The 19,643-nt window shown below is 45.1% G+C and overlaps 1 protein-coding gene across 1 annotated transcript in view; it reads right to left on the bottom strand.

Moving 5' to 3' along the window:
- Positions 1-6,216: 6,216 nt before the first annotated feature.
- The window catches only part of dyrk4 (dual-specificity tyrosine-(Y)-phosphorylation regulated kinase 4), a 190,957-nt gene continuing 177,530 nt past the window's right edge, over positions 6,217-19,643 (bottom strand). The window contains exon 14 of the mRNA XM_086010256.1: positions 6,217-6,819. Coding sequence (XP_085866382.1) covers positions 6,575-6,819 — 245 coding nt within the window. The 3' untranslated portion in view covers positions 6,217-6,574. The remainder of the gene's footprint in view (positions 6,820-19,643) is intronic.

Here is a 19,643-nt window from a genome sequence, read left to right as displayed (position 1 = left end):
GGATAAATATTTGAAAAGGAGTAATATTAAATGATCTGGGGTGAGTGGAATTACAGGAGAAAGTGTCAGCACTGGCACAGGCATGAGGGCTGAATGGCCTCTGTGCTGTAATTTCTATCATTCTATGAAAACTATTAGTTTTCGCTGCCATTTCAGTGAGTTACTCCTAGTTGCTCATGGAATCACAATTTCTCCAAAATCTGCTTTCCTCCCTACGTAACCCCCTTCCCACCACCTTCAGTTTCCTCTTCCCTGCCATTGGTTTCCCTTCTTTACCTGCTCACGAGTGGCCTACTGCTTCTCTGATCTTCTTGCACAACAGGTGTTGGCACGAAATATTGGGCAAAGATACTCATCTACAGGGGACCCAAGCTTTATAAGGTAAATGCAATAACATTTGCAGATATCACATTATCAGATGTCATGTGATTAAACCTCCAGAATATCTCCAACCAGAGTTGGCAACCCTATTCAGATCTGCAGCTGCACCCCTGGTACTGATTTTGCCTTCAATATCTGCACAAGGCCCTGGCAAGAGGTGGGCCTGTGCCAGAATTGCAGTAATGCTTGTTAATGGTTTGGGACGCCTATTTAGGGTTGTTGTGACTGGACAGGGGCATCACACTTCTGATGGTGCCTTTATATTGAATTGGGTGATACATTTTTTTCAGCTCCCAATGTTATTTTAAAACAAGAGCATTAGAACTGAATAAAACTTGTTGTAAGGTCACTGTACAGCAAAGATACAGAAGTGGTGCCTTGTACACAAATGTATTTGTCTGTTCCAATGGTTTCTGACAATAGCTTTACTATGTATTCAGAAATGTTTGATAGAGGTGATAATTGTGCACTTACAAGAAAAGGAGGCTATCACTTCAAGATAAACAATAGATACAAGAAAGGAGAGATTAGAAAAAGCCTTTTCATACAAAAAGTTAGCAGAATGTGGATTGCTTTGCCAAAGTGGTGATCAATGCTAAATCGATTATAGCTTTAAAAAGTACCAGGCAATTACTTAAAGAGGAACATAAACGGGTCTGCGGAAAAAAGCAGGGCAACGGGATTAGTTTGGCGCTATAGTAATCTGGGATGTTATGATTAAGGTTATCCACCAGGTGGTGCTGTAGCCAATGCTGCTGCTAAGGTCAGAGGTTTGCTTCCTGTTAAGGTCAGAGGTTTGCTTCCTGTCAAGGCCAGCAAAGGTGGAATGCCAGGATGCAGGCATGATGTTTGTTACTCTGTTTGTTTAATAAAATACTCGTACTAGTTCCAAGATAGCGCCTCTTCGAGTTCTTGTTCCACTACATGGATTTATCACATTTGGCGACGAGGTAAAAAGGACCCTGGATAAAGAAGAGAAGTCTGCCAGGACTTTTAAACAAAAAAATCATGAGCTGAGGTTAGCTACCAGTTGGAAGAGAGCATGGCTGCCATGGTAGGAACGGTTTCCACTTTTGATAGTCAAGCACAAACCTGGGAGGAATACTGTGAAGTGTTGGGTTATTTTTTTCGAAGCAAATGAAATAAATGATGCCGGAAAAAGGAAAGCCATTCTGCTTAGTTCAGTGGGAAGCCAGACCTACAGTTTGATGAGGAATCTGCTCAGTCCTGAAAAGCCTGGAGACAAATCATTTGTTGAATTAGTGGCTTTGCTAAAAGAACATTTCAATCCTAAGCCTAGTGAGATTGTACAGCGGTTCAAGTTTAATTCAGGGTTCAGACAGGGCTAATGCTATGCAAGTTGCAGGTCAGATTGTTGTGCACAAGTTGAACATGCGTCAGAAACCACAACGTGAGCATGTGAAGGCATGTTATAGATGCAAGGGCGATCACCTGGCGAGTGAATGCCGGTTTCTGGAGGAAAAGTGCTACAAGTGTGGGAAACAAGGACACATAAAACGAGCTTGCAGGGTGAAATCACCTGTGGAGGAATCCAAACCAAAAGGGGGAGGACAGCAAAACCAAGGGAGAGAAGTGAAAAAACATGGAGCACACCACATCAGCGGGGAAGCTGAGGAAGAAGAGGACATGTTCATAATGTATAGCATGTTAGACAGCATTCCAAAAGTGGCTCCTATCACATTGCAACTGACAGTAAATGACTCTAAGGTGAACTTTGAAGTGGATACAGGGTGCGGCGTGACCATAATAAACAAGGCAGAGTACTCAAAATTGTGGAACCGTGCAAAAGTTCCAGAGTTAAAGCCTTGCTCCCTGCATCTTAAAACATATACAGGTGAACGAGTAGCGACATTAGGTACAGCTAAGGTAACTGTGCAACACAGGGACACAGTGGAACAGCTACCTGTAGTTATAGTATCGGGTACCGGACCAAACCTGTAAGGTCGGGGCTGGATAAAAGAACTTAAATTAGACTGGGGAGCAGTACATCAAATAGATGTGGGCAAACAGTTGACTTTGCAAGAAGTGTTGAGTGAACATGAGAATGTGTTCAAGGAGGAACTTGGCACATTTAATGGCCCCCCAGCTAAAATTTATGTAGACAAGGAGGCACCACCAAGGTTTTTTAAACAACAACCTGTGCCTTATGCCATGAAACCAAAGGTAGAGGCTGAGCTTGACCGTCTATTGAGAGAGAACATACTGGAGCCAGTGAAATGTTCGGAATGGGCAGCTCCCATAGTACCTGTTTTAAAACCGGACAATTCGGTAAGACTCTGTGGAGACTATAAATTGACAGTCAATCGGGTGTCCAAACTAGAGCAGTATCCGATTCCCAAAACAGAGGATCTCTTTGCAAACCTGGCTGGAGGAAAGAAATTCACAAAGTTGGATATGAGTCATGCCTACTTGCAGATTACACTGGATGACGAATCAAAGAAGTATGTCACCATAAATACACACAAGGGCTTGTTTACATATAACTGCTTACCGTTTGGTGTCTCATCTAGTCCAGCTATCTTCCAGAGGACAATCGAAGGTGTACTGCAAGGGATTCCACATGTTTTCATCTATCTGGATGACATTCTGGTGACGGGAAGAACCGACCAGGAGCATCTGAGCACTCTGAGAGAGGTACTACAGAGATTGGAGAGGGCAGGGTTCCGGCTCAAGAGGAGTAAGTGCACTTTCCTGGGGAATGAGGCAGTGTTCCTGGGACACAGAGTGGACGCCACCGGGCTCCATCCACTCAAGGAGAAGGTACATGCACTGCAGGACGCCCCTGCTCCTACAAATGTGGCTGAGTTAAAAGCTTACCTGGGACTGCTGAACTATTATAACAGGTTTTTACCAAACTTGTCAACTGTGTTAGCACCTCTTCACAAACTACTGCGCAAGGAGACACAGTGGCAGTGGGGAGAGGAGCAGGGGGTTTCATTTGAACAGTCCAAGAAACTGATGCTGTCATCGGATGTGCTGGTTCACTACAATGCAGAGAAAGACATCATTCTCTCTTGTGACGCTTCACCTTACGGGGTGGGGGCAGTTCTTTCACACTGCATGGAAGATGGAACTGAAAGACCAATAGGGTTTATGTCCCGAACTCTAACACCAGCGGAAAAAAACTATTCCCAGTTAGACAAAGAGGGGTTAGCAGTAATGTTTGGGTTACAGAGGTTCCACAAGTACATATATGGCAGGAAGTTCACCATATGCACCGATCATAAACCTCTTCTCTCTCTTTTCAATGAAATGAAAGCAGTTCCACAGATGGTGTCACCCCGGATCCAGAGGTGGGCAGTGACGTTGAGGGCATATGAGTATGTCATCGTCTACAAGGCAGGCAAGTACCATGGGAACGCAGATGCCTTGAGCCGTCTTCCACTGCCAGGCACACCTATCCATGCAGCTCCAGAGGACAGAGTTTTGATGTTGGAGGACACTGACACGGCACTTGTGACTGCAGAGCAAGTAAGAACATGGACAGGTAAAGATCCAATACTGTCTAGAGTTCGAGAATATGTGGTGAGGGGATGGCCACAGCATCCGGAAGGGGCTGACTTCACACCCTACAGTGTCAGGAAAACAGAGCTGAGTGTGCAGGATGGTTGCGTGTTGTGGGGAGCACGAGTGATTATTCCACAGCCAGCACGACAGTCTATCCTAGAGCAACTACATCAGTGTCATCCTGGGGTCTCGCGTATGAAAGCCTTGGCTAGGAGTTACTTGTGGTGGCCAAAGCTAGATGAGGAGATAGAAAATCTAGTCAAGACATGCAGCACTTGTCAGGAACACCGGAAGGCACCAGCAGCAGCTCCTCTCCACCCCTGGGAGTGGCCGGATAAACCATGGAGAAGATTGCACTTAGATTATGCGGGTCCATTCATGGGGAAGATGTTCCTCATAATCATTGATGCACATTCCAAATGGATGGATGTTTATCCTGTAAATTCTGCTTCCGCCACTACTACTATAGACTGCCTGCATCGGAACTTCAGTAATCAAGGGCTACCGGAGATCGTGGTGAGTGACAATGCCACTTGTTTTGTGAGTACAGAGACAAAAGAGTTCTTGAGAAAAAATGGCATAGTGCAGGTGACCTCGGCTCCATATCATCCGTCCTCGAATGGACTTGCGGAGAGAGCCGTACAAACATTTAAGGAGATGATGAAAAAAAGTGCAGAAGGGAGTTTAGCAGCCAAAGTGTCACGGGTTCTGTTCAGCTACAGAATAACACCTCAATCCACCACAGGACTCTCTCCTGCTGAGATGTTATTAGGTCGTAAACTATGCTCCACTCTTGACCTTGTCCACCCAGACCTAAAAAGGAAAATGGAAAACAGACAAAACAAACAAAAAGAGAACCATGACAAAAGAAGAAAGAGCCGAAGTTTTGGAGAAGGAGATGCGGTCCTTACCAGGAATTTCAGTTATGGACCAAAGTGGATTCCTGGCTTCATAGACTCAATGACAGGTCCAGTATCATACAAGGTCATGTTGGGAGATGGTAGGGTAGTACGCAGACATGTAGATCAGATACTTCCCAGACAAGGGGAAATTGAAATGAAGGTTCCAGATGCAATGACTGAAGACAGGGTTGCCCCCAGTTATCCAAGTGCATCTGTGGTGCCACCCCCAGGGACAGAGACAATTCCACAGGAACCTATTCGTCAAGAGGAAACCATCGTTGCAGAGTCAGATACGCTGAGCACTGCTCAGGAGCAGCTGGTGGCTTCACCACAAACAAGCAGGGGTTTTACTGTTAGACATTCACAAAGGCCTCGCAAGCCACCAGAGAGATTGATACTGAACTGTTAGATTCGTCAAGTATGGAACATGATGAATGGAGACTCTTTATGTGACCCTCAGGAATGGTTGTCTGTTAAGAAATTCATACTGAAATCTTAAGGGGGGCAGGATATAGTAATCTGGGATGTTATGATTAAGGTTATCCACCAGGTGGTGCTGTAGCCAATGCTGCTGCTAAGGTCAGAGGTTTGCTTACTGTCAAGGCCAGCAAAGGTGGAATGCCAGGATGCAGGCATGATGTTTGTTACTCTGTTTGTTTAATAAAATACTCGTACTAGTTCCAAGATATCGCCTCTTCGAGTTCTTGTTCCACTACATGGATTTATCACAGGCGCAAAAGCAGGAAAATGGAAAAGTGTAAAACTGGCCCCCAAGCAGGGCCTAAATTCAGTGCAACAAGGGGTGAGTGATCTCCTACTGTGCTAAAAGTTCTGCGGGTAAAAATTGTTAGCCCTTCTGGTGAACTCCCAACCTAAAGTTAGAGTTCCCATTTGGCCTTGTATGGGGCAGAGCCCTACCCACCCCTAACAAGGCCAATGACATAGAGCAGGGGCTAAATTGCAAGCGCCCACAACCTCAGCCTTGCAAACGGTAAAGGTATCTTCTGAGGCCAGTACGCCTAAAGAAAAGAAGCACGGTGGTCTCCTCCCTGGTGTTTGTGGGGATCATCTTGGGGGCACATATAAGGGGACTGACGGGGTACTGCATGCTGCTTTCTGCATTTTGCAGCATCCCAGGACACACAGGTGTGGGCGCCTGCTACCCATACGCAGATTAGGTGACCTCCCACTAACCCTGCATACTCCAGTGGGGTCAGTAGCAGAGATCACTGGCAAACATGACCCCAGCCTAATTGCCGGGATCGCCCCTATATTTTCAGGTTTTGTTCCAAAGCCTCAGAGAGAATGTAAAGTTTTAATCAATTTGATAAATTTGTTTATAGTGTAACATTTTAGTTACAAAAACGTGATTGCAAACAAAGAAAGCATTTAAAGATTTAAGAGGTGATATTTGAGATTCTTTTATTGCTTGCATCATTGTCTTTGAAAATATATTGATATTTTGATATTATTATTATTATAAATTAGTGGGTGAAGAGATCATGTTTAGAAGATAGAAGCTATTGCATAAATACACCAAATTGATATCTCACATGGACAGCCTGCAGCCATTTGCACTTTCCCTGTAATGCCCCAAATGGCACATTGAATTTACTGCAATCTCCATCATAGATAACATTAAAAATAAAATGACTTTTCTATATTGTAGTTTTCTCTGATGAAGCAGCAGCCTTACTGGAGGAACTAAATTTAGTGAGATCTAACAGGACCACAAGCATGACCTACACAACAGGTGGCAGGAACTATGTGTGCTCCTGACACTTTATTTCTTTAGGTGATTCTGATTGGACAGCTTGCTGTATATTTTTCAATGATTTGTCTTCCAGTTCTTTTTCAGCAAGTGCTTCACATCTGTCTTTTGCTTTTTCTGTTATATCTTCTTCTGCAGAAGCCCCGAGAGGTCTCAGACGTACAGTGAGTGCGGTCTCTTCTTCTACTGCCTTGACATGAATCTGGTGCCTATCGTCTGTTTCATGACAGATCTTTTCTGTTGTAAAATATGAAGTGCAATATGAAAAATTGGCAAACAATTTGAATCATATGTTGACTGTAATAATTGAACTTCAGTGTGATTAAAAATCACAGTTCATCTCTAATCCACACAATGGGGTAAACTTTCAGCTGGTGAGTGGATCGCCTGCCCACCCATTGTAGAACCAGCCTGCTTTCATTCTATTGAAATTAATGGAATGAAAATTGGCCAATTTCTATAATGGACGGGCAATCCATTCCGCCAGATTACTAACCAGGCATTGAAGACGAAAATCTACCCCAATATTTTTAAAGTTCCTTTTCGTTCAAAATTTGTAAATTGGAAATATCACTGAATAGCTGATGGCTTCATGATTTACACATTATAGGGTAAATTCACCAATGTCACACTCCCACAATCCAACCAGTGTGGGATTGGTGAATTGACTCTTTACTTCTTCTGGAAACTGTACTTACCAACAGAGTAAAAGTTTATTTTTTGGGAGCACTAAATATATATTAATATCACTAAATAATTACCACATCACTAGCACATTATTGAGTGGGACACAACACAGTGCCATCCAGATGGACCCCGGTAGCCAACATGCCTGATTTTCAGGGTATGCCCAGTGATCAGTCCCAAATCCTCTTGCTTTTCAGCCTCCCCCAGTGGGGAGCCTTTAATGTTATGTGCTCTCATAAAATAGGGCCCTTTTCATGGTCTCTGTGGGGCCAAGCTTGCCTGACTCCATGCTTATAATGGACTACACAAAATAGAACCCTTCTATGTTATGGGGAGACACTTGATTGTAATCTGGTGGAGTTGGGTTAGGAACTTAGGAACAGGAGTAGGCCACTCAGCCCCTCGAGCCTGTTCCGCCATTCAATTAGATCATGGCTGATCTGTATCTCAACTCCATCTATCCGCCTTGGTTCTGTAACCCTTAATACCCTTGCCTAACAAAAATCTATCAAACCCAGTTTTGACATTTTCAATTAGCCTCAACAGCTTTTTGGGGGAGAGAGTTCCAGATTCCACTTCCCTTTGTGTGAGGAAGTGCTTCCTGACATCATCTCTGAACGACCAAGCTCATATTTTAAGGTTATGCTCCCTTGTTTTGGACTCCCCCACCAGAGGAAATAGTTTCTCTCTATCCAACCTATCAACTCCATTAATTATCTTAAACATCTCTAGATCACTCCTTAATTTTCGATAAGAGGTGGCTTCTCCTAACCTCACAAGTCCACTGGTCTACTTAAATAGGACCGGTCCATGTTATATATATGTTTACTGTTACTTGTTTCTATATGTATTACCAAAATTTATGAATTGTAAATATCACTTAATAGCTGCTAGTTTCATTGGGATAATTCACAAATGTCACAATCCCATTGGGGAGCTGTGGGATTGGTGAATCTTTATTTCTTCTGAAAATTATACTTACCAACACAGTAAAAGTGTTTTCATCCACATTAAAATGGACTTGCCACTTCTCAGCCCATCTACATAAATGGTCCAAATTTCTTCAAAGGTAATCAATCTCCTTTCCACCACTACCTGTCCAGAGAGCCTCATAAGAACATAAGAAATAGGAGCAGGAATAGTCCACTTGGCCCCTCGAGCCTGCTCCGCCATTCAATAAGATCATGGCTGATCTTGGCCTCAAAGCCACTTCCCTGCCCGCTCCCCATAACCCTTCACTCCCTTATCTTGCAAAAATTTGTCTATCTCCACCTTAAATGTATTTAATGACCCAGCCTCCACGGCTCTCTGGAGCAGAGAATTCCACAGATTTATGACCCTCTGAGAGAAGAAATTCCTCCTCATCTCAGTTCTAAAAGGGCGACCCTTTATTCTAAAACTATGCCCCCGCGTTCTAGATTTCCCCACGAGGGGAAACATCCTCTTTGCATCTACCTTGTAGAGCCCCCTCAGTATCTTATATGTTTCAATAAGATCACCTCTCATTCTTCTAAATTCTAATGAGTATAGGCCCAGCCTGCTCACATTTCATCATATCAACCCCCTCATCTCTGGAATTAACCTAGTGAATCGTCTCTGAATTGCCTCCAAGGCAAGCTTGGTCTTGAGAGGGAACCACTAATGGCTGCATCTCTGCAACTTGTGTCTGGTGTTAATTTCTATGTACCACTTGTGTGGTGCTTTGAGAGAGAAGGCCAGATGTCTGACATGTGACGTTGTCCTGAGAAACAGCAGCCCCATTCAGCTGACACCACTGAACTGGACCTGGATCTGTTTGTCCACTGATCAGCGGGGAATACTGGTCTAATGGCAGCTATCAGATCATGAAAGCCTGAGAGATAGCAGCTTGCATCCCAGCCCCCAGGGTCAGAAAGCAGGGTGCTCTCTTTTCTATCCCCTACTGCCACCAGGAAGGCAGTCTGTGCTTCTGTGGAGACAGTCACTGACTGGTCCCAGCCTGCTTCTTTGTTTTTTCTTCTTAGGTGAGGGGGCTGCCACAGATTTAAATGAAACTACCACATGCTTCATTGATGCCTGCAATGAAGAAAAATCTTTCCTGATGCTCCCACAAATAATGTCACAGCTGTCAGGTGCCGCACATGACCTCAGAACCTGCATGTAGATGTGATGTTCCTCAAATATCCTTCTTTTTAGGTGAGTAGTCATGAGTTCTGGATCCCATGATTACAAAACCATGGGTAGTCTTCTCCTCTGTCTTTGCTGGGAAGGTGGAAAACTCATCCAGCCCCCACTCCTCAAGCTCCCTTGTGTTCTGTTAAACACCTGGTGCCACATCCTCACTTGTAGCATCTAATGCTTCCCGGGTGATAGTATCTGAGCTGCTGCGTGGGAGTAAGAAAGCAGGTGATTGATGCAGGGGGTGAGATTGATAGGGTTGGGGCAATGTAACATGGGGCAGGATCTTGCTCCTGGGCTTCTTGTGTGGTCTGGTCCTCATCATCCTCTCCCTTATCATCATTGTCATCATCATAATCAATGAGGAAGAAATTTCTTCCCTGCTGCTCCTCCTCCTCATCATCATGTTCCCCATCTTTCTTATCCTCTGCCCCTGTTGCTGTGATGGATCTGCACTAAAGGAGGGCATAAGCTAAGAATGGATGAACATGACCCCTTTGGGACGAAGGAGACAGAAAAGGATGTAGACGTTTCTGCCTGTGTGCTCCTTCACAGGGCTGTCATGGCATCTGTTTAGCTGTGCACCCACTAACCTGCAGCCTACACTGTTATGACAAGTTTGCCATCTCCCACTGCTTGAGCAGAGTGCCTTCCCATCAGCTCTATGTCTTGCTCCTTGTATAGGGCGAGCTTTCTGAATGGCTTTACAACTTCTGCATGCAACTAATTCCTGTTAAGAGAAATGGAAACACATACTGTAAGATACAGAGTCAGGGAATCCCTTGACCACAGTGCAGTGTGAAGAGTGATTTGTACGGCTATTTATTTTAGAAAGTGAACAGTGTATTAATGCCCAAGGGAAAAAAGGGAGAGTAGACCGTCTGTTACCTTGATTGCAGCCAGTGCCACTGCCACCTCACTCCACACTTTTCTGGGGTTTCCTCCCATGGGCATTCAGTGATTTTTCTCTCTTTTGCTGTAATTCATCCAGGAATGTCTGTAGGTCAGCCTCATTAAAATTTTGTGCTCTTCTTTTCTGCCTTCTTCAAATGCCTTGCTCCCTTCTTTGGGTGCTCCTGTCTGTAATGTATTATCACATGGTTTGTCACATGGTTTAGTATGAGCATGCTCAGTTTTCTCTGGCCTAGTAAACTAGCTCCTGGACTAGCAACTCATTCTGTCTCTGTCCTTCATTTGTTCTACCCACATATATTACATTTTTGGTGACAAGAATGGGATCCCAAAGCCATTTTTAGGGATCATGGAAGGGCAGAGACAGAATGAGTTGCTAGTCCAGGAGCTAGTTTACTAGGCCAGAGCGAACTGAGCATGCTCATACTAAACCATGTGACAAACCATTTGGCAATACATTCCACTGTCCATTCCTTCACTTGATGCCATTCTTTACAACTGTCCCAAAATGACTGGAGAATCACAAGAAAGGGAGGAAGTCAGAGTAACAACCCACCCCCTGGCTGGGGATGCAATGAAAAAGACAAAGGAACACACGGGCAGTCAGTCAGGTTTTTAAACAGGGGACTGCAAGCTTCAGGTCTGGAAGATAAAATGCAGGAGGTCCATTTCTGTAATTGTCTAGAAGGAAAGTTAAAGCCAAAAGCAAGTGTTAGCCCATTAAAGGGACAGGGCGTGTGGTCATTATTTTTCGAGCAGAGAAGTGAGGCTGAGTGAAGTAAGTGGCATTTACTGTGATTGCTACTCTGTGTTGAATCCGTGAATGTTGATGTATGGTATTCTTCAATAAATCGACAGAGACTGCAGAGGAACAATTAACAGGTGTTTACTGGATGCAGGTTACTCTAAAACTAAAGTACAGATCCCTACTCAGGGTTTATATACAGGTGTGGTCACTGCCAGTACTACAGTATACAGGAGCTGTAAAAAGTAGTTCTCCCCTTAAAGGTACATACACTACACTCTGTATGTTCACTTGCTGCCTATAAAGTAAAGCAGCTTAATGATCGTATTGGCCTCATCTGACTAAATGTTTTTCCTGCCGTCTTCTGAAAAATTGGAGAAGTGTATGCGAGGCTGGGAATTTCAGGTTTAAGGCTGTTGTACAGGTCAACCAATACTCCTGGTTTGGGAATCTGAGATATAGTGCTAATGTACAGGCCTACCAACAAAACTGTATTTAGGAATCTCAGGTACTGTATAAAGCTAGTGTACAGGCCTACTAATACTCCTGCATTCACTAAACACAGGGCTACATTCCCTCTCCCACATTTGGGAACCACATGTCTACCAATATTCTCATATTTGAGAATCTCAGGTATGATGCTACTGTACAGAAGTACTCACACTCCTTTTGTTCAGATTTACCATTCTCAACCAATGCTTCTGCATTTGCTAATCACAGGGCTATGAACATTCCTGCATTCAGGAATTACATTTTAATTTTCAGGTATGGTGCTATTGTACAGACCTACCCACATCATTACAATCGGGAATCTCAGGCCTACAAATGCTTCTGCCTTCGGGAATCTCAGGCCTACCAAAACTCCTATATTTGGGAATTTCGGGTAAATTATTATTGTATAGGCCTAACAACACTTCAACATATGTTAATCACAGACATACCAACTCTCCCACATTTGCAAATCTCATGTATAAAGCTACTGTACAGGCCTAACAACAGAAAATGCTGGAAAAACTCAGCAGGCCAGGCAACATCCGTGGAGAGAAAATAGAGTCAACGTTTCGGGTCAAACCCTTTGTCAAGACGTTGACTCTATTTTCTCTCCACAGATGTTGCCTGGCCTGCTGAGTTTTTCCAGCATTTTCTGTTGTTATTTCGGATTTCCAGCATCTACAGTATTTTGCTATCGTACTGTACAGGCCTACCGCATTCACTAATCATAGGCCTACGAACATGCCCACATTCAGATATCTCAGTTAAAATATAGTATTCTCCTGCCCTTGCACATCAGGATCATGATCTCACAGCTGAATGTGCCCATAATTTTCATACTATGAAGAGAGAAAGAGAAAAAGGTGAAAGAGAGAAAAAGAAAGCAAAAGGTAGGAAAGAAAAGGATATGGATGAAACTTGGCTGTTCCTTGTGTCCACGCAATGGGCACAACTTGCTATTAACTATTAACTACTATTAACTATTTTTATGTCTTTGGAGGGGTCTGATTTTCTGAACGAGTTTCTCATTATAATTTCAGATTGGGCTCCCAGTATTATCTCTGCTCCACAGAGACTGATGCTGCAAACTTGGAAAATCTTTTGGTGCTGTAGGGAGGCACTCAGATATAGTTAAAGGGGGCATGAACCCATATCCAAGTTGCCAGTAATGGAAGGGGGGATAAGAGGGAGAAGTGGCCAAAACCTGGTCCTCTCCCTCTTTCGCTGCCTTTGGCAATCTTCTTGCCACTGCAGACTGAGTATCACCACCCCTCGTCTGATCTTACTGTGAGTCGGTGTTACTGCAGTGGGAAGGCAGGAAATTGGATAGTTTTCATAACCCTACTCCCTTGCCATCATTTAAATGCAGCAGGGCAGGCAAAGTGCGGGCAGCCAGGATATTTGCAGGGTGGGGAAGAAAAATATTTAAGGCCCAATTTAGGGACAGGAACATAAGAACATAAGAAATAGGAGCACGAGTAGGCCTTTCGGCCCTTCGAGCCTGCTCCGCCATTCAATGAGATCATGGCTGATCTTCTGCCTCAACTCCATTCATTGGCCCTATTGCCATACCCCTTGATGCCCTTACTAGTCAGAAATCTGTCAACTTCTGTTTTGAATATACCCAAATGACTGAGCCGCCACAGCCCTCTGGGGTACAGAATTCCAAAGATTCACCAGCCTCTGTGTGAATAAATTTCTTCTCATCTCAGTCCTGAATGGCCCACCCTTTATCCTGAGGCTCTGGCCCCTGGTTCTAGACTCCCCAGCCGAAGGAAACATTCTCCCAGCATCCATCCTATCAAGCCCTGTAATAATTTTGTATGCTTCAATGAGATCTCCTCTCATTTTTCTGAATTCAAGAGAATACAGGCCTAGTTTTCTCAATCTCTTCTCATACGACAGTCCCGCCATCCCAGGAATCAATCTCGTGAACCTTCGTTGCGCTCCCTCTATGGCAAATATATCCTTCCTTAGGTAAGGAGACCAAAATTGTACACAGTACTCCAGGTGTGATTTCACTAAGGCCCTATATAATTGGAGTAAGACTTCTTTACTGCTGTACTCAAATCCTCTTGTAATGAAGGCCAGCATACCATTTGCCTTCCTAATGGCTTGCTGCACCTGCACATTCACTTTCAGTGACTCATGTACAAGGACACCCAGGTTTCTTTGAGCATCTGCATTCCCCAATCTTTCACCATTTAGGAAATACTCTGCCTTTCTGTTTTTCCTACCAAAGTGGATAACTTCACATTTATCCACATTATATTCCATCTGTCATGTTCTTGCCCACTCACTGAGCCTGTCGAGATCCCCTTGAAGCCTCTTCACATCCTCTTCACAACTGCCACTGCCACCTAGCTTTGTATCATCAGCAAATTTGGAAATGTTGCATTTAGTCTCCTCATCCAAATCATTGATATAGATTGTGAATAGCTGGGGCCCAAGCACCGATCCTTGCGGTACCCCACTAGTCACAGCCTGCCATCCTGAAAAAGATCCATTTATCCCTACTCTTTGTTTTCTGTCTGTTAACCAATTCTCAATCCATGCTAGTATATTACCCCCAATTCCATGTGCCCTAATTTTGTTCACCAACCTCTTGTGTGGGACCTTATCGAAGGCCTTCTGAAAATCCAAACACACCACATCTACTGGTTCCCCTTTGTCTACTCCACTAGTTAAATCCTCAAAGAACTCCAATAGGTTTGTTAAACAGGATTTCCCTTTCATAAATCCATGTTGACTCTGCCCAATCTTACTATTAATTTCTAAGTGCCCAGTTATTGCATCCTTTATAATAGATTCCAGCATTTTCCCAACTACCGATGTGAGGCTAACAAGTCTGTAGTTCCCCGTTTTCGCTCTCCCTCCTTTCTTAAATAGCAGGGTTACATTTGCTATCCTCCAATCTACAGGAACCGTTCCAGAATCTATAGAATTTTGGAAGATGACAACCAATGCGTCCTCTATCCCAATGACCACCTCTTTCAAAACCCTAGGATGTAGGTCATCCGGTCCTTGGAACTTATCAACTTTTAGTCCAATTAATTTTGCTAGTACTGTTTTTTACTAATAATAATTTCTTTAAGTTCCTCATTCTCACCACACCCTTGGCTTTCTTGTATTTCTGGGAGGTTTTTAGTGTCTTCCTCCATGAAGATAGAAACAAAGTGGTCGATTTTCCTGCAGGTGCGGGGAATTGTCGGGTTCCCCGAATGTCGGGGTTCCCACACGAATGTAAGTGGGTCTGCCAGATTGATGCAATTTTCCCTTAATTGGCCAATTCATTTCCAGCGTGTGGGAACCCTTGCTAATTGACTATTTCCAGTCAGAAAGCCCCACAATATGATGTCATCATTCGTGGTGCTTTTAAAGTCTATAGCAAGCTTTGCAACCTCTGCAGATTTCCATACGAACTACACAGGATGGCAGAGGAGCCTACAGCAGCTGTGGCCAGTGCCAGACCCCGAGCTGGCAGCAAATTCGACGAGGCTTCACTGCAGGCATTATTGGATGGGGTGAGGGCCCACAGGGAGGTCCTCTTCCCTAGGTCAGGGAGGAAGAGGCCTCCCACTGAGACCAAGGCTGCATGGATGCAGGTGGCAGCAGATGTCAACTCGCTGGGAGTCACCAGAAGAACCTGGATACAGTGTCGGAAGCGATTCCATGACCTTCACCGTACAGGAAAAGTAAGTATGAAGTTTCCATCACCTTCAAACTGATCCCCATTGCCTTTCCCCACCAGCACTCAGCTTTAGCACTCTCTTCCTCCACATCCCACTTCACAGTCACATCCATGCACCCTTACCCATTCCCTCTCTCTATGCTCACGTTCACATAACTATTCCACCATGCAGCCCTCACACTCCCTCTCACTCTGATGCTTTGAGCACAACTGACCACAGGGAGGGCCCTTGTTCTTGCAGCCTCACACCATCTTTGTCTCCCTCTAAGTATTTATGCTATGCAATCTCTACACTCACTCCTTCATTCTCACTCAAACTCCACTTGTCTCCCTCATTGCAGGAAAAGAGAGCTCACAACAACAGAGAGCGAGCCAGGACTGGAGGAGGCCCATCTTCAATAGCACACCTGACCCCCTGGGAGGAAGGAGTCCTGGAAATTGTCGGGGCTGATGTGGCTGCGGAAGCTGGGGAAGGAGAGACGGGGCAGGCCCGCAAGCTGGTGACAGAATAGTTTTCCATCTCTCTCATTGATATAGCATGAGTCGCTGTTATGATTCTGAAGCTACATCATTTGGACTTATGAACATCTGCAAAATCCAATGTGCATGTAACCTTGGCATCACATCTCTAACTCTTTCCTTTACTCCCCCACAGGACCATCCGAAGCCCCCATCCCCACTGCGGAGGAGGAAGAGGCTGAGCAGCCAAACACCTCAGAGGAAGCTCCCACCTCTGAGGGCGCAGCGTCAGCAGAATTCAGCGCACCCAGCACCAGCGCAGACACTCACCTCGGTGGGACCTTCGCGAGATAGAGTAGTGTTGTCACCTGGTGTATCACAGCTCACAAGTGAGCATCAGCAGAAGGTGGAGACAGGGACAGCAGTGGAGGGTCCTTGTTGGAGGGCGCAGACTCTGCCAGCTCAGCTCTGCTGCATGTCGACCCTCTGCCTCTGGGTCCATCCGCAAGAGAAGAGGTGATGGATCTCCATGCACAGATGCAGGAGTCTCTGGCAGGTTTTGTCTCCAGGGTCGCTGCGAGTGTGGAGCGAATGGGGGAGTCCATAGTGAACATGAGCAGAGCCTTTGTGGAGTCATTGGTGCATGAACACATCACCACGGAAAGGATGGCAACCTCCGCGGAAAGGATGGCTACAGTAGAGGAGAGGATGGCTACGGCCATGGAGGAGCTAAGTCGCCAAAGTGTTGAAAACATGGTGAGTCTTCAGAATAGACTGACATCTCTGGAGGAGCGATGGTCAGCTATTGAGCAGAGAAACCAGACCTTCATGGCAGGCCCTCTGAGTAGGACTGCCATTGTAGAAACGGGTCCCCATGGCCCCCCTGATGTGCAGCAAGCTACTCTCAAGCCACTTGCAGGCACTGAGGGGGACCTGACCCATGAGAGGGAAGTTGGTGGCAGACCTCAAGGAAGTGGGGGCTCCTCTCCAAGCGCTCACACTTCCACGCCACTGCAGAGCCCTCGGTCAGAGCCCCGCCGGAGTCCACACCCAACGGAGATAGAGGTCTCAACCCCTGCACAGCCACAGGAGCAGCAGACTGCTGGCAAGCCCTCACAGGCTCGTCACCCCAGAGGACGCCCGCCAAAGGTGTCGAGACAGGAGCAGCAGGAAAGTGAGCAAGGGGCCTCCACATCTGCTGAAGCCACAGGGGAACCACTACGTAGGAGCACATGTAAGAGAAAAATAAAGCACCACTAATCACAAGGGTAGTCACTTGGGTGAAATGTGTTTATTTTTAAAATGCCATCAGTTGGTTATTGTAAATAAAATTTCAGATGGCAACTTCTGCAGTTGTGGCGTGTGTCATTTCGCGATTGGGGCTGGAGGTCCTCTAATGCCAAGAGGGGAAGGAAAAAAAGGCCTCCCATGCTTCTGGTAGGTGCCTCAGATGAGGAAGCGCTAAGTGAGGGTGGTGAGAGGGGCTTCCCAGGAACTCACACTGGAGAAGTGTGTGAGGCTCCAACCTTCCACAGCTGTGCCTAAGCCTTGAACAAGTTGCCTCAAGCCTGAAACAACAAGGTCCTGCAACCTACAAATGCTGTCTGATTAAATCTCTTCTTTCCTGATTGACCTGCAGCTGAAAGTAAGCAAGCCGACATTGTTCACGCCAGGTTTTATCAGCGGTGTTCTCACCAGGCGTGTTTAGCGTGGGAAAAGGCTGAAAATAGCAAGGGCACTTTAAAATGGCATTAAAGATGCCAATTATTGGTGATTAGGCTCCCGACGTCCAGTCCCACCAGTTGCAGGCGGGACTGATTCAGGTCGGATTGAAACGCCGGGGTGAACGTCGGACGGGGCAGGGAATCAGGATGTGGGGGGGGGGGGTCGCGACCCCCTATTTTTGCGATTTCCCCCCCCCACACGCCTGAAACCCCGCCTGACGGCTCCAGGAAAATCGACCCCAAAGTATTTATTTAATTTCTCTGCCATTTCTTCATTCCCCATTATAAATTCTTCCGTCTCTGACTATAAAGGACCTACATTTACCTTCACCAGTCTTTTCCTTTTTACATACCTATAGAAGCTTTTACAATCCGTTTTTATATTTTTCACTAGTTTGTGCTCATATTCCATTTTCCCTTTATCAATTTCTTGGTCCCCCTTTGCTGATTTCTAAAAAGATCCCAATCCTCAGGTTGACCGCTTTTTCTGGCAACTTTATAAGCTTCCTCCTTTGACTTAATACTAGCTTTAATTTCTTTTGTTAGCCATGGTTGGATCACTTTTCCTTTTGGGGTTTTATGCCCTAGAGGAATATATGTTTGTTGCAAATTATGCATTATTTCCTTGAATGTTAGCCATTGTATGTCCACTTTCATACCTTTCAGTGTAGTCTCCCAATCTACTATGGCCAACTTGTCCCTCATACCCTTGTAGTTTCCTCTGTTTAGATTGAAGACCTTAGTTTCAGATTGGACTACATCACTCTCAAACTTAATGCAAAATTCAATCATATTATGGTCACTTGTTCCTAAAGGCCCCTTTACCACAAGATTATTGATTAGCCCTTTCTCATTACACAATACCAGATCCAGAATAGCCTGTTCCCTGGTTGGTTCCTCCACATACTGATCCAGGAAACCATCTCGCATGCATTCCAAGAATTCGTCCTCCACACTATTAGTGGTAATTTGATTTGCCCAGTCAATATGTAGATTAAAGTCCTCCATGATTACCGTATTGCCCTTGTTACATGCACTTCTAATTTCTTGATTGATACTGTGCCCTACATTACCACTAAGGTTTGGTGGCCTATATACAACTCCCAGCAATGTTTTCCGCCCTTTGCTGTTTCTTAGCTCCACCCAAACTGATTCCAGTTCTACATCACGATCTGCCAAGCCAAGATCTTTAATCTCTACCGTACCGATCTCATCCCTTATTATCAGCGCTATGCCACCTCCTTTTTGTCTGTCCTTCCTAAATGTGGATTCAGTGGTAGGCCTCCCAGCCCCATTTCCCCTGCTGTATTGCCACTATACTGCCCGAAATCGGGCACTTACTGCGAAGGAAAATGCAGGCCCTGATCTCCTCAGTGGGATTTTCACCTGTTCTAAACCATTTAGATCTGAAGATGAAAATAATGACCTTGGGCTGAATTTTCTTCATCGGTGGATTTACCATAAGAAATGCAGTAGAACTGTTCTTAAACCTCCCCATGTTATATCATCGATAACCTACCCAAATTTCCTCAATGAACCTTCATTAAACATTCATGGACAGCTCCAGGTGCTATTTGTGCCCTCTATAGACTGTCTGCCTATGCTGGTGCATCAGCAGAAGGGGTCATGGCAGCTATTTTATATATGTAACCATGTGGCTCACTGCAATGTCTGAGGCTGATGCTTTTTCATAAGCCCATGATTTTAAAGACTCTTCAGCTGACATGTTATTGCCTGTAATCCAGTAAAGAAGGCCAAACGTTTAGGCCCCAAGAGAAGGAGGCCCATGAAGGGCAAGAGCCATGCCCATGGAAGGAGGTGACCTTGGCAACGAGTGGCACCTCATCCCTATTAAGTAATGCTTTCTGAAATTTGGGTTGCATTCCATATGATGGCACGCAGAGCACCTTCATTCACTCTACTTTCCTCTTAAAGGGGAAACGACACACATCCAAAGATAAGAAAGTACAGCCTCAATGCCTCAAGACTCCTGGTGCAACCTCCACAGAATCTCCTGTCACATTAATAGTTATGTTCATGTGTACTCATGGGCTTGCATCATGACTGTCATCTGCACAGAAAGGTCGTGACATTTTCAGACACATGGACCAGGAATGGTAAGGAAGGAAGTAAAGAGAACAATGAACCCTCAGTGGGGGCTTGCCCACCTGTTTCCCATCTCCTGCTACCGCGC

This window comes from Somniosus microcephalus, chromosome 17 (assembly GCF_052327205.1).
Source record: "Somniosus microcephalus isolate GS21.2 chromosome 17, FLI_Smic_1.0, whole genome shotgun sequence".
Taxonomy (NCBI): Eukaryota; Metazoa; Chordata; class Chondrichthyes; order Squaliformes; family Somniosidae; genus Somniosus; species Somniosus microcephalus.
This window is presented reverse-complemented; position numbering and strand designations above follow the sequence as displayed.